Source organism: Neofelis nebulosa, chromosome 12 (assembly GCF_028018385.1).
Source record: "Neofelis nebulosa isolate mNeoNeb1 chromosome 12, mNeoNeb1.pri, whole genome shotgun sequence".
In the NCBI taxonomy this organism is placed as follows: domain Eukaryota; kingdom Metazoa; phylum Chordata; class Mammalia; order Carnivora; family Felidae; genus Neofelis; species Neofelis nebulosa.
Window position 1 is genome coordinate 35,824,682 of NC_080793.1, and position 15,371 is coordinate 35,840,052.

Consider the following 15,371-nt stretch of genomic DNA (forward strand, 5'->3'; position numbering starts at 1 on the left):
CTCGCCCCGTAGCTCGCGCAGACCTCAGAGAGCCGCGACTGTGATTGGCACAATTAGGCGGAAAACCCGCTCACCTCCACCACAGCGGCTCTCGATTGGCTGCAGCACAAAGTCTCTTCTCTACAGTCCAAACCTAGAGCCGCTTAGTGCTAAATCCCGCCTTAAAAGGCGTTTGATAACAGTTTTACGTGTTGTAAGGAAAATGGTGATTGGTCACCAGCGCTCACGGATTCAGTCGGTAGTAAACACAGCGAGCTCCTGGGGCCGTCGATTGGTCGGTGTTCCGGGGGGGCCGAGTAAATTCCTTCGGATTCCGCGCGCCGGCTGGCTGCACTTCTGCTCCGGCCCCGCCCCCTCCCATTCTGATTGGCTGCAGCTCGGTCGGAGGGAGGAGGAATGGAGCGGAGTAGGCTCCCTCGCGGGCGTCACTTCCGTTTACTGTCCACCGCTGCCGTGGTCTTCTCAGAGTGCGGCGGCGAAAGGACTGAAGGAGCTGGGGGACGAGAGGCGGGGTGGGCGGAAGGGGGAGGAAATCCCATCGCGGAGACGCCGGGCTGGACGTTCCCGCCTCCTCCGACACTGTCAGGTCGGATCGGAGAAGGGTCACCGCCTCCTCCAGCGAGCAGGGGGGCGGAGCCCGGCTCAGGTGAGGCGACCCTGTCAGCACCAGCGGTAGTGCGGCTCGCGGGCGCGCTCACGTGGAGACCGTTGAGCTCCTGGAGGGCTGGGCTGTCGGCGCGAGTCCGCTCGAGCCTAGGCGTCGGGGCGCGCGCAGACGCGCACCGGTGACCCCCGCCTACCCTGCCCGTCTTTCTGAAGGGGTATTGTTACCCTCCGGAGCGGAGGGGCCAGGCGGGTGGGAGGCGGGTCCTTCTGCGCAGGCGTCCCCCAGGTCCCGACGCCAGGCTGTCTGTCTGCCGGGTGGGGCGGGGGCTCTTGCCCCCACGACTCTGCGGGCAGGCGACGTTGGTTACTGGGATGGGGTGGGAAAGGCCTAGGACCTATAGCCTGGCGGGTTAGCAGAGGATCTGCCGCCCTACGGGTTGGGGTCGGGTGGCTTCGATGCCCCCTTCCTGGGTCTGTGAGCGTCGAGGTTTCCTTTCACCAGAGCAAGGCCAAGGCGTTCTGGAATCGGGGACCGGCGGTTGACCCTGGAGGGGTGGAGCTAGTCTTTTGGAATGTCCCCGCTGGTTATCGAAGGACTAAACTGATTATGGGCATTTACTGAATACCCATTACTTCCAGGCTTCATGTTGGGAGCTGTGGGGGTGGGGGTGGGGGGGGCGGTGCAGTGGTAAGAACTGCTGTTGCCCCTCTTCCCCTTGTTTGGAGGACAGCTTCGTACATAAATGCTAACATCAGGCAGTGAATTAAGGAGGGGTGGAGAGTTAGGTTTTTACCTTACAAAAAAAGAAAAAAAAAAGTCAGCCCGCATTCTGGCCTGCTGGAGGGTACTGTAAGAAGCTAAGTCCTTTATAGGAGACAAATCCTAAATTTATTCGGAGGAAATTTTTTAGGGAAAAAAACAGTAAAGCCTTGATTACTAAGTAAAAGGCTCGGGTTCTGGGTAATTTGAATGAATAGAAGAAACCCCTCACCTTCGAGAATTGAAACAAAACTTCTTACAAAATATATTAATATACTTTTCAGTTATAGTAAGTAGAAGATGTTACTTACATTGGGATCTGTAGAGGATGCTTTGCCTTAATCATTGATGATTTGTTATCCTTGTATGGGCTGTTGTGCCTTAGATAATTAAAAAGGTGTGCTGGACGCCTAGTAGTCTTCTGGAGAATTTGCTCGTCATTTGCCAAAGTCTTAAGATTTCCACAGAGAGGGTGGTTGGCCTCAAGCCAAAAGAGCAGAGGTGGAGGGAAGAGACCAGGTGGAGAAAGAGGAAAGAATGTTAAGAACAGCCACTAAACCAAAGGAAGGCTTCCCACTGTTGGAAATCTTAGCAAACTTGGGAAGACTGGCCTGGCCACCACTGACAGCTTGGTGACCTGCCAGGTAAGACTAGCTGGTTGGGGACCTATTCTGGGCCCGTGCATTTTGCTGAATAAATGAACCAGGACTTTTTAAGAGTTCTGAAATCAACTTTTTTTTTTTTTTGATTTGCCTTTTTTTCTCCTAAAAATTGTGTTAAGACATAGTTAGCTGGGGATGCTGGCAAGCTCTATTCTGGTTAATTGAGGTATTTCTAGCAAAATTCTGAACGTGATAAGATTTGGAAGAAAAACATCTTAGAGTAGGGTGTTTCCTAAATTTAGAGGTCAGTGCTCTCAAAAGAGACTTTGTTGTAAGACTGTCACGAGAAGTTGAAGTCATTTTTAAAAACCACTTTGATACAAAATGCATGTAAATGTTTTAATATTAAAAGTACTGAGTATGAATTATACTAGAGTTCTTCAGTGTGGGTAAGACTTAAAAATATCTTCTGTACAGTGAGATATGACAAAGTTTGTTGTAGGGCTGACACAGAATCTTGAATCTGCCTCATCTTTTCCTTAGAAAGGGAAAAGAAAAATTTAAGATATTTGAGTCAGTACTGTTCTCCTCTGTCAGTTTGAAGCGTAGGTTTTTCTTTTGCTGTACTTACCATTTCTCAAATATGGACATTGTCTACTAGAGCCAGATTTTGCTAGCGTAGCAGGTGGGACGGAATGGGACATGACACTGCACCTTTTGTCTAAGTATGAAGCGAACTTCTCATATGCTAGAAGACCAGCTGTTTGAGCAAACTGCTGCCCTTAGAGTTGTTTACAGCATTTTCATCACTGAGCAGTGACGTTTGATCTCAGGGTCCAGTTGTGGGGGGTGCCTTTCATTTGATTAGTTATACACATATTTGCTAAAGGCTTTGATTTGTCTTTTGGGCAGCTCAAACATATTAGGAATTGTGTGGGAGTACTGACTTCATTGTAATAAAATAGGCATGCTGTCCTGTGCCCTGGAAGGAAGTCACCGTGCACAGCTCACATCAAGGGGCTCCACCCCTCCATCTCTTTGAGGGCCGAGAATCTACATAAACTACTTGGAATTCTTCTGCACAGGAGATTTGACTCTTCTCTCCCCAGTATTTATGTGTTTGTGTATATCAGTATGGACCTATGGATATTTATTGTATACATTTGGGGTATAGTCCAGTACTGTTTTATCTTTTTGCTAAATTGTTCCACCTTTGGCCTTTGGGAGTTCTTTCTCCTGTTGGTCCTGCGTCCCATTCACATACATTATCGTGTTTGTTTCTTTGAAGCATTTCCTTACTTTCTGACACTGTAAGATACTGCAGGCTTGTGTATTTTCTGCCTCAGTCCTAGAATCAGCCATTTTTCCAAAGAGCACTAGTTCCTTTTGTTAGAAAATGGTATTTGAATTTTTTTTAAATGTTTATTTGTGTGTGTGTGTGTGTGTGTGTGTGTGTGTGTGAGAGAGAGAGAGAGAGAGAGAGAGAGAGAGAGAGAGAGAGAGAGACCATGAGCAGGGGAAGGGCAGAGAGAGAGAGAGAGACACAGAATCTGAAGCAGGCTCCAGGCTCCGAGCTCTCAGCACAGAGCCTGACGCGGGGCTCAAACTCATGAGCTGCGAGATCATGACCTGGGCCAAAGCTGGACGCTCAACTGACTGAGCTACCCAGGTGCCCCTAGAAAATGGTATTTGAAACCAAGTTGTGGGCACCAGGGTGGTATTGATATACATTTTTTTTGTAATCTCTTTAATGTCTACTTTAAAAGAAACAGGTGTATTCTCATTCCTGCTTTTGTATTCAATTTGTTATGATACACTCTTTTTTAAAAAAAATTTTGGGGCGCCTGGGTGGCTCAGTTAGTTGAGCGTCCGACTTCAGCTCAGGTCATGATCTCACACTCCATGAGTTCGAGCCCCGTGTTGGGTTCTGTGCTGACAGCTCAGAGCCTGGAGCCTGCTTCAGATTCTGTGTCTCCCTCTCTCTCTACTCCTCCCCTGCTCATGCTCTGTCTCTCCCTGTCTCAAAAATAAATGAAAACATTAAAAAAATGTTTATTGTTTATTTATTTTTGAGACAGAGAGAGACAGACAGACAGAACATGAGTGGGGGAGGGGCAGAAAGAGAGGGAGACACAGAATCTGAAGCAGGCTCCAGGCTCTGAGTTGTCAGCACAGAGCCCGACACGGGGCTCGAACTCACGAACCATGAGATCATGACCTGAGACAAAGTCAGATGTTTAACTGACTGAGCCACCCAGGCACCCCTGTTGTGATATCATCTTGATTAAAGTATACCAAGAAAAATCCAGCATCACAGATATGTATTTGGAAAAGGGAGGAGTATTTTAGTAGCTTTTTCAGATAACTTTGGATAGTCTTTTCTGATACTATAACAAAACTCAGCAAATGGTATTTTCTTAAGTGGTTGGTTAGTTGCAATGTGTCATCTGAAACTGTATCAACAAACTTGTTGATACAGTGTATTCTGTTACACTGAAATACATTAGTTTGTGTCTTGCACTGTGAACGCATTTCTTTATCCATACCTTATTTTTTAACATCACGGTTTATAACATTGGTCATTTGGGAAACACTGATTCACTGAGTTATGCAGATCTTCCAAATATTGATACATTTAGTATACAATATTTAAAAAATCACATTCCATTAGTACCACCAATGATCTCATTGGGTTTGAGCATTGGGAAGCTGTCAAACTCATGGTGACCAATACAAATTTTCCAAAATTCTAATTTTTACCTGAAAGCTCAAATTTTATCATAGGCAATAAATACTGTTTTCTTTGAAATGACAGGCTCATTTCATTCATTTTCAAGAGAATGAGTGGCAAATACTCAAGTCTGAGAACCGTAGTTTGTCAGTCATTGTTCTCCCAAGTTACAATGGTGTTCCATGAAAAAAGCAATTAGTTCAGCTTACAATTCGAAAGTTGCACGAGTATTTTTCCTTCAGACAACATTGCGTGGCAGTATGCAGCACAATGACTTCAAGTGTACTTTTCATTTCATCTCACATAATATTTAAAAAGACATGTGTTCAAGAATTGAAACTAACAATAATGAAGGCAAGGGGAGATCCAGTCCCCTGTAGAGCCTGCATTTTGTAGTAGTGGCTGCGTTCAGCGCACACACAGCATTCTGGCCAGATTGTTCCTGCTGCCCAGTTCCAGCTCAGGTGTCCAGCCTTCCCATCAACTCTTTCAGCAGCTTACTTTTATGCTTAGGTTAGCTAGAAACAGTTTCTGTTGCTACAACCAAGAACTCTGACTGGTACTGTGCTCAAGCTTTAAAAAACAATTAAAATATTTTTGGGTGCCTGGCTGGCTCAGTTGAGCATCTGACTTTTGATTTCAGCTCAGGTCATGATCTCAGGGTCATGAGATGGAGCCCGTCCATGTCTGGGCTCCTCTCTGGGCATGGAGCCTGCTTAAGATTCTCTCTCTCAAAAAAAAAAAAAAAAAAAAAAAAAAAAAAAAAAAAAAAGAAGAAGAAGAAAGAAAAGAAAAAAACTTCTCTCCCTTTGCCCCTCCCTGCACTCTTGCACGCCAGCATGCTCTTTCTCTCTTTCTCAAAACAAACAAACAATTTTTTACAAAAGTCACCTGAAAAGTGATGATAGTCTTTGGTTCAAAATTGTATGCCTCTTTTTTAACTTTTCGGACCGTGTGTGGTGATCATTAACATCAGTTTTGAGCATTCACGATCTAATACTTGCCATACTAGCCTTACCTACTTACTCTCCAGCCGGAATAGATACACTGCTTCCCCCCACCTCAAACCTCTTCCACTTTTACCTCCATCTGGAATGCATTTTGCATCTCATTTTATCCAAATGCAGACCTGTGCCTAGCTCTGTTGTCAGGGCCACCAAGAAGCTGGAAATAACCTTTGCCTTCTCTGAATTACCAAGCACAGTTATCTCTCTGGTGGCACTTAATGCTTTCCACTTTGTTGTATGGTTATTTGTATATGTCTTGTTTCCACCAAGCACCTTTGACAGTTAGGACTATGCCATACAGATCTCCACAGCACTTAACCTGGAACGAAGCAAGCACTTCAAAACACTGGATGAATGAATCTGTATACCAAATACACAAGTGCCTTCACGGGCTATTGTGGTCTCAGATTGTATAGCCCCTCGAGGACATGTCTCCAAGTTGCCGGACCTCTTTTGTCCCTTAGTGGGTCAGCTGTCTTTTTTTGCAGCTGTCAATGTGCAGCCACCGCTTGCCCTCATTCTAGAATTGCTGTTGCTCGTCTTCAATCATCAGGAAACTAGAAAAACTTGAATTTTGCTTATTTAAAACAAAAGACTATGTATGTGAGCTCTTGAGGGACTTTCCTATGAGGAAATCTTTCATACGCAGGCTTTGATCTTTATTTTGGATATTCTGAGACTTTCTGGTTTTTGGCTGATTTTAGAGACTGGACTCTCAGGAAAATGGCTGTTGGGTAATACAGTGTTATATTTTATCTATATACAGTCAGAGCTCATTCAAAAGATAATTTATGGTGCTGTACATCAGGCACTTTGGGAGGGAGAAAATGCAGTCCCTGCCCTTAAAAAGCTGTCTTAGTAGAAAGAGCATTTTGAGTTTGTGCTAGGCATGTAAGTAGGGCATGAATACCTTTTCTTACTCAAACGGAATCATGAAGTTCTAGGTCAGCTAATCCCCAGGAACTGTGAACTGGAAAACAAGGTGGCAGAGCAGGGAGAGCTGGGGGGTAGGGTAAGATGGTGAGGGCTCTGGCTTTAGCTTGAGTTCCCCAGTCATGCTCACTTTTGGTCATTGATAGATGCGCTTTTTAATAGACCTGACCTGTCCAGTTCCCAAACCAGCCCCGAAAGAGCAGAAACAGATTATGAAATCAGTCCTGATGACAGATTGGGTTCTGGGGTTAACCCTGGGCACCTGTGTGCCCACCTGGTCCCTAGCCTTTCCCTACTTCCACTTAGTCAAATCAAGTGGAAGCGGGTCGAATGTTCTAGGACGCCAGGACTTGGAGCCCTGTCAAAAATCCTAGACCGCTTGTCTGGGACCTTGCCTAGTTTTATTCTCTTACATTTATTTTTGTCTGTATCGTCTTTAAAATTGGAGGACAAGTTCTGTTTGGTTATTTTTCCAGATTAGGGATATTGAACAGTTAAGAATTCCTTAGAATGTCAAGACACTTCCTGCAGGTGGCAACTTGTGTGCAGGTCCTGCCTGGCGCACAGGCAGCAGGTCCCTTGATAGGGTGGCAGATGATATCTGAATGTGGGTGTACTTTGCTTTATGAACTAAGTATATTATCGAAAAGCATGCAGGTAGGTCAATACAGAAGTCAAATAGTTTAAAATGTGCTATTAATGGGTTTGTTCTCCTAGAACACAAATGAACTTTTTTATTAGTCTAAGTAAAGCATTATTAGGAAAGTAAATCTATTGAGAAAACAGTCAGCTCTTGACTATTCATGTTAATGTAACAAGCAGTGGTGTAAGTGTATTTTCTTAATGATATTTAGTTTGGAAATTACTAAAAATCTGTTCCTGCAGATAACAAATACCGTGCTGTACACTTGCTGTCCGTCAGTTACAAATTGGTAGATCACTTGCTGTATCTCCTCCAACTATATAGACTCATATTGTCACATTTTAAAATCTTTTAGAGGCCTGAAGCTGTTTTCCTTGGTTTCAAGGCTTCAGACAGTCAGCTTTTGCTAAAACACTACCTTCTCAGCATGAGCTCTTTTTATCACTTTTACACTGGGCCTCTTGAGTTTGCTAGAGCTGCTTGAGAGCTTTGAATAACCATGATCTTGATTCATGATTCTCTTCTATCAGAGCTGAGAGTAACAACTTTTATGTCTCCCAGACTGAATTTTTAAAATACCCCTTCTAGATCCAAAAATGTTTTCAGATAGCCATGTTATTTAGGTTTTTCGAAATTATGATTTAAACCTCATGTTTAACTATGTGACAGATCCAACGTAAACTAGGTTAAGATAGAGGGGGAATTCATTGGCTTACGAAGTAGGAAGCCCTAGGGTGATGCCCCCTATAGTCACGGCTGGTTCCCAGGGTCTTAATGTGATCAGGACATTGTTTTTGGTGTTGGCTTCCTTCTCAGACAGGCAAAAGTGGCCACCACCAGTGCTAGACTTACATCTACCTTATGACTTGCAAGCTGAGTTCAGAGAATGCCAGGGCGACTCTAATTGGCATGGCTTGAGTCACATACCTGTAAGTCATGGGGAGTGGCCAGATCTCCCTGGATTATCTGTCCAGTCTTGGAACTCAGAGGTTTAGGGCAGTCTGATCTGCACCATATGCACTAAGAATGTATGAAAAAGTGATTTCCCCCAAAGTAGGCAGACAAAAAAAAAAAAAAAAAAAAAAAGTGTTTCTTGAGCTAGGATTTGAATGTTGATTTGTGAGATGTTAACAAGTTTCACATTGTTCCAGTTATTTGTTGCCATGTAACAATTCACTCTGCAAACTCACTGGCTTGAAACAACAAAAATCATTTTATTATCTCTGACAGTTCTAGAGATTGGCTGGGCTCAGCTCTGGGGCTGAAGTCACTTTGAAGGCATCCTCACTGTGGGAGCAGGTGCCAACCTGCTAGACTTTAGCTAGGCTTCTTCGCAGCATGGCGGCTGGGTTCCAAGAGCAAGCCAGAAAGAACAGGGGAAAGCTATGTTGCCTTTTGTGACCCAGCTCACAAGTCACACAGTGCAATTTCTGCCATAGTCATAGACTTGCCTGGCTTCAGGGGGAGTGAACACAGACCCCACCTCTTGATGAGAGGAGGGTCAGTGTCACATTGTAAGAAAGCATGCAAGACGGGAGAGCTTCATGTGGCCAGCCATCTTGGAAAATACAATCTGTTGTATACATTGCCTTACTTAAAGTGACTAGTTTTTATAAAAAACATGAAGTATAAAATAGGCTTGGGGTGCCCTTATGTTGACAGGCTCACTTTGTTGCCCAGTGTACCTGTATTATCACTAAGGAGCGCTCTGGCTTTCTTTCCACTCTCATTTCCTATTTTTAAATGATCTAAACCCACTTTATGTATAGTCATGTTTGGTGGAAAAATCAGCAACCAGCCTGTCGCTATAGAAGTAAAAAACAGAAAGACCCTTCCTCTTTGCTTCCCTGGCACAGTCAAGGGTAGGAGGTGGGTGGGTCCCTAAGCTCAGCATCTAAAAGCTCTCCCTAGAACTTCCAGTGTATGATTTTTTTTATCGACTAGACTTCCAGCCAGTCCTCCTGTCTTGGCATCCCCTTCAGTCTGCTTCCCCTGGCACTCGTGAAGCCAGTTCCTGAGCCTTTGGGGAGGTAGGGGGCTTATATAGAAGTCAGGTTGTTTTGTCCATTGCTGGTTTAGGATTTAGCTCTCTGGGCTTGTTGAGTCAGCGCTCATTCATTTTTCTGCTTACCAGCTTCCAAAATGCCACTGATACTTCTTTCCCATTCTTCTTGTCCTTGTGGGTTTATACCTTTTAAACAGCAAATCCAGGGGTGCCTGGGTGGCTCAGTTGGTTAAGCATCTGAGCCCTGCGTCGGGCTCTGTGCTGACAGCTCAGAGCCTGGGGCCTGCTTCAGATTCTGTGTTCCCCCCTCTCTCTGCCTCTCCCCTGTTCTCTGTCTCCGTCTCTCTCAAGAATAAACAAAAATTAAAAAAAAAAAAATTTAAACAGCAAATCCAAAAACTTTAGTGTCCGTTTAATGGGGTTTCAGCAGTGAGTGGGGGTAAATGCATGTGTGCGATCTATCACCGTCTATAGCTGGAAATCTTACCCACTCATACCGATTTGCCCCTTGACTTCCTTAAGATTGCTGAAAGACTGGAATTTCTTGGGAGCTTATTCTTTGTCCTTAGGGAATGCAGAATTCGAATTAACTTCTGCGGGATAGATATTCCGTCACTTACACACTGGGTCCTAAGTGTTACAAGGGTCAGTCCTATGAAGAGTGAAGGGGAGCCTATAAATAGCCAGTAGCTGGTCCCACGTGTACATGTGTCCAGGACCATTAGCTGAATGGGCATTTGCTCCTCATTGGACAGGTTTTTAGTCTGTGTGCCCATGATCAGAAATATCAAAAGCTTTAAAAGGCCCAAGCTGGGCCATGCACATCTCTTTTCATCACACCCTCTGTGCTCTGACTTTGATTTCAGCTTTTCTAAGTCTTAACTCTTTCTTTGTTTTTTTTTCTGTAGGATCATGGATTTTCCTGGACACTTTGAACAGATCTTCCAGCAACTGAACTACCAGAGACTTCACGGTCAGCTCTGTGACTGTGTCATTGTAGTGGGGAATAGACATTTTAAAGCCCACCGCTCTGTACTGGCAGCATGCAGCACGCATTTCCGAGCCCTGTTCTCTGTGGCAGAGGGAGATCAGACCATGAACATGATCCAGCTGGATAGCGAGGTAGTGACAGCGGAGGCCTTTGCTGCACTGATTGACATGATGTACACCTCCACCCTCATGCTGGGGGAGAGCAACGTTATGGATGTCTTATTGGCAGCCTCTCACCTGCATTTGAACTCTGTCGTTAAGGCATGTAAACATTACTTAACGACAAGGACGCTGCCCATGTCTCCCCCCAGTGAGCGCGTCCAGGAGCAGAGTGCCCGCATGCAGCGCTCCTTTATGCTGCAGCAGCTGGGGCTGAGCATCGTGAGCTCGGCCCTCAATTCCAGCCAGAGTGGCGAGGAGCAGCCAGCCCCCCTGAGCTCGTCGATGCGCAGCAACCTGGACCAGCGGACACCCTTCCCCATAAGACGCCTTCATAAACGCAAGCAGTCTGCAGAGGAGCGGGCCAGACAGCGCCTCCGACCCACCATGGAGGAGGCCGCCATCGCTGACGTTACGCCAGAGAACGGGCCGTCAGGGGTCCATTCTCGGGAGGAGTTCTTCTCACCAGACTCCCTGAAAATGGTGGATAACCCTAAGGCTGACGGAATGACCGACAACCAGGAAGATAGTGCCATCATGTTTGACCAGTCTTTCGGTGCTCAAGAAGATGCCCAGGTGCCCAGCCAGTCTGACAACAGTGCCAGCAACATGGCCCAGTTGTCCATGGCCTCTCGTGCAACTCAGGTGGAGACCAGTTTTGAGCAGGAAGCCGCGACCGAGAAAAGTGGTTTTCAGTGTGAAAATCCTGAGGTTGGCCTTGGTGACAAGGAACACATGAGAGTGGTGGTTAAATCTGAGCCCCTGAGCTCTCCTGAGCCTCAGGATGAAGTGAGTGACGTGACCTCACAAGCAGAAGGCAGCGAATCTGTGGAAGTGGAAGGGGTTGTGGTCAGTGCCGAGAAGATAGACCTCAGCCCTGAAAGTAGCGATCGGAGTTTCTCGGATCCCCAGTCTAGCACTGACAGGGTAGGTGACATCCATATTTTGGAAGTCACAAATAACCTAGAACATAAATCGACTTTTAGCATCTCGAATTTTCTTAACAAGAGCAGAGGAAGTAACTTTAGTGCAAATCAGAACAATGATGATAACATCCCAAACACCACCAGTGACTGCAGGTTGGAGGGCGAGGCCCCTTATTTGTTGAGTCCAGAGGCTGGGCCTGCTGGCGGGCCCTCCTCGGCCCCTGGCTCTCACGTGGAGAACCCATTCAGTGAGCCTGCGGACTCCCACTTTGTCAGGCCTATGCAGGAAGTGATGGGCCTGCCATGTGTGCAGACTTCAGGCTACCAAGGAGGAGAACAGTTTGGGATGGATTTTTCCAGGTCCGGTTTGGGCCTCCACTCCTCCTTCTCCAGGGTCATGATGGGCTCCCCAAGAGGAGGAGCCAGTAACTTTCCGTACTACCGACGCATAGCTCCCAAAATGCCGGTTGTAACTTCTGTCAGGAGCTCCCAGATCCCAGAAAACTCTGCCGGTTCCCAGCTAATGATGAATGCGGCCACGTCCTCATTTGAGAACGGCCATCCTTCGCAGCCTGGCCCTCCACAGCTGACCAGGGCATCTGCTGACGTTCTGTCAAAGTGCAAGAAGGCCTTGTCAGAGCACAACGTCTTGGTCGTAGAGGGGGCTCGCAAGTACGCCTGCAAAATCTGCTGCAAGACTTTTCTGACCTTGACAGATTGCAAGAAGCACATCCGTGTTCACACAGGTGAAAAACCCTACGCCTGCCTCAAGTGTGGCAAGAGGTTCAGTCAGTCCAGCCACCTGTATAAACATTCAAAGACCACCTGCCTGCGCTGGCAGAGCAGCAACCTGCCCAGCACTTTGCTCTAACCCCGACCTCCTGAGATCATGCCGATGCCAGCCGCGGGACCGAGGCCATCATCTCCTCTGGTTGGTGGTTCACGCCATCGGGGCGGAGGCTTCAGGCCGCCCAGTGGCTCCGCAGATTCCTGTGGCTGGTACGTGGAGAGCGAGTACGTGTAGCACGCGTGCTGCTGCATTTCCGAGCGAAATGCACACTTTTGGAGAGGGACGTGGTCCCTGAAACCAAGTTCTTCCTTAGGGTTGAGTAATTCAGTCAGAAAGTAGTTTGTAATTGATGGTGTGAAAAGTGGCACATTTAAAAATTAAGAATTGAAGTGCAAAAAAATTTTTTTAGCAATTTTTGTAAAACTCTGTGAAGCATTTAATTAAATTTCCTATATCCTCTGAGGGGAATATTATATATCTGTATGGTGATGCAAAATGCACTTACGTGTAACCAGTGGCGATCTCGTGCCTGTCTGAAAGGAAGGCCCTTGAGGACACGCCTGTCTGCCACGAATGCTTTAAAGTGTATCATGAGCTAGTCCTAGGCCTCAGAAAGTACTGTATTTTAAATTTCCGTCTCATTTGCAGTCACAGACACTGCACTTTGATGGTGCTGACACTGGGTCCAGAGCGAGCGTTCTCCGGACCGTTAGGTGTACATACTTTTGAAAACATCACTGCTGGATAGATGTTTGAACAATTTTTCCTGCTTTTCAAAGCAGAGCTGTAAATGGAGTATGTACTTGTAGGGAGTGACAAGTGAGGTATTGTTTCTGTATGTGCTGTTTTAGTGGGGTCTTAACCAACTTGTGTCACATATGTTACAGCTCCATGTTTGGAAGTCAGAAAAGAGCTGGTGTTTGTCTTTGTTTTAATGGTGTGGAGTCCTGTTTTGTGGGATCTTTCATGGCGCATTTACCCTGCACTCCATCCAGGCTTCGGGGGCCGGGCCAGCCTGACACATCTCACCCAGCGACAAGCCCATTCTCTGCTTCGCTTCTTCACACTCTCTTGCCCCGTGTGGCATCTTTCCCAGGCCTACGTTACTGTTTTTGTTGCAGACTAACCAAAAATGATGTTAACCCCCTCCACCGTGGGTTTTATTACTTTTATATACTGTAGTTTTAAAGTGTAGACCTGAGCTTTTACTGTTGTTTCCCCCACCCAATACTGAATGTTTAAAATCCAAACGTAGCAGTGTTCCCAGATAACTCTTTTCCAGACTCTGTAAGAGAGCTGGGCAGCCCAGAGCATGGCAGTCACCAAGCAGCACCAGACACTGAGGAGACATCTGGGCCACTGCCCGGGGCCTCTCTGGGCCCCAGGGCCTCGCTTTCCCAGCCCCTCCTGCGCTGTCAGGGCTGCTGCTGGCACCTGTGTTAGGTCAAGCCCTGGCTTCTGTGCCTCGAGGGGGACGTGCCTCTGTAGAGCTCATGAAGTCAGTGTAATTCATGCACGAACAGGAGTTCAGTTTTTACACAGCTCTTTTAGAGACACCAAACCATTGTGCATAATTGAGAGAAATCCTTCCTTTGTTTAGCAAGCTAAGTACGTGTAGCCTGAAACAATCGGCATGGGTTTTCTCCTCTGAATCTAGCGTGGGCAGTTACACACCTGTCTGTGGATAAAATCCTAACGTTCAGAGTCGGGCTCAGCATCGACCTGTGAACTGAGCCCCAGGGAGAAAAGCCAAAAGAGAAACTTCTGTGATTCCTCTCCTTTCCAGATGTGGGAAAGAGACCGTCGGAGGATAGGGGATCACGTGTGTGTGGCTTTTGTCAGCGGTCTTGATGTGAGGAGGCTCTACATCTACCCCTCTACTTGACGTGGGGACCGGTGTCTTGTGAGGACATTAACCTTGGGAGGCAGGTAGGTCAAGGTGGAGCACAAGAGAGGCCCTGCCTAGGCCCAGGGAGAGCAACCGGTAGCAATGGGGAGAGCAGTGCCAGCCTCCTTTCCCTTCCAGCTTGAGGAGGAGGTGCCAGGAGGCTGCGCCCTCACCTCAGCTCAGGCTTAAGTGGACTTTGCTTTAGGGCCTGTCTCTGACACAGCGGCTGGAGCCCTGTCTCTCCACTGCTAGATGGAATCTGGAATCTCTCATCTACCTCTTAGTCGGTTTCTATGTGTGAGAAGCAAGCTTTTGGGCCAGTGTCCTCATACATGCTGTAGAACTTAGAAAATAATTCAGAGGTTCCCTGCAAAACCAGTCTCAGGGTTCCTATGATCCGAAGTTTCTACCTGAATTATAACTGGTATTGGGTACCTGGATTTTGATTGGTTAGCCTTAATTAGAGCCTGGCGTAATCATTTCTGGCGATCAGATCATAAAGTTCTTTCAGGGCACCCCTGTCAGTGGTGCTATGCTGGTCAAAATTTGAGATTTTGAAATAAAAAATTTGTCACATACATGCCTCTAACTAAACGTGTTCTTTTTCTTCACTTAGGTTATTAAGATTGACACAAGACAGGGAAGTAGTATGGCTTTCTCTGCTAACGCTGCCTTGACCGGTACTTTTTAAATAAAAAACCCAAACCTCCTACCAAACACTCCTCACGCGGTCACTCACAATTATCGGTCACTCCCCTCAGTTCAGTCCCTCTGCGCTCCCTGCACTCTGTCCGTCTTGGAGGCGAGGACATGCGTGAGGCTTTGTTCTCCGCACACCCTGTCCTCCTCTTAGCCAGCCTGCTTAATCCTGTGCTTTCTGCCGCTCCCTTACCTGCCTCCCAGGGTGAAAGCTCCGTGTGCCAGTTTGGCTTGGCCGGGAAGAGCCGGAACCTGATTCCTTCAGCAGGAGCGGGGCTGTGGCCATGCAGCGGGCCTGGCCTCAGGAGGAATAAGCAAGGTGGTGATCAGAAAAAGGGCATCCACCTGGGGGTGGGGATGGCGGGGGGGGGGGGAGATGGACAAAGGGAGCAAAGTGTGAAGGTGCTGACACTCATTTTAAAATAAAAATTAAATGCACCTACCTCCAATTATTCTTGACCCTAAATTTAGAGTGCTGTGACCTCACCCAGTTCTCCTTGCCACGTATATTGGCTTTGATGGTCTAGGTATCGGCCTGAAGTGCCATGATCACCGCTGGGCTCTGGCTGTCCCACCCTCAGTGAGGGACAAGCGAAGGAGCTGAGCAGGAGGTGTTGTGGAGAGGTTCTAGT

General features: G+C 46.8%; 1 protein-coding gene across 3 annotated transcripts; it reads left to right on the forward strand.

Annotated features, from left to right (window-relative positions):
- The first annotated feature begins 449 nt into the window (after nt 1–449).
- On the forward strand, nt 450–14,618 carry ZBTB5 (zinc finger and BTB domain containing 5). 3 transcript variants are annotated; one of them, XR_009251590.1, is made up of 3 exons: nt 450–646; nt 10,196–12,361; nt 13,939–14,618. XR_009251590.1 is itself a non-coding variant. In XM_058694885.1 (2 exons), exon 2 carries the CDS (start codon nt 10,200–10,202, stop codon nt 12,231–12,233), a length of 2,034 nt encoding a protein of 677 aa, XP_058550868.1. In that variant the 5' UTR covers nt 450–646; nt 10,196–10,199; the 3' UTR covers nt 12,234–14,618. The 3 variants fall into 3 exon arrangements, 2 of the variants coding, with proteins under 2 accessions (XP_058550868.1, XP_058550869.1); XM_058694885.1 differs by having other exon boundaries at nt 10,196–14,618; XM_058694886.1 differs by lacking the exon at nt 450–646 and adding an exon at nt 1,947–2,010 and having other exon boundaries at nt 10,196–14,618.
- The last annotated feature ends 753 nt before the right edge of the window (nt 14,619–15,371 follow it).

Coding starts and splice junctions, on each gene's coding strand:
- ZBTB5 (XM_058694885.1), top strand. CDS start 10,200: ATGGATTTTCCTGGACACTTTGAACAGATCTTCCAGCAACTGAACTAC.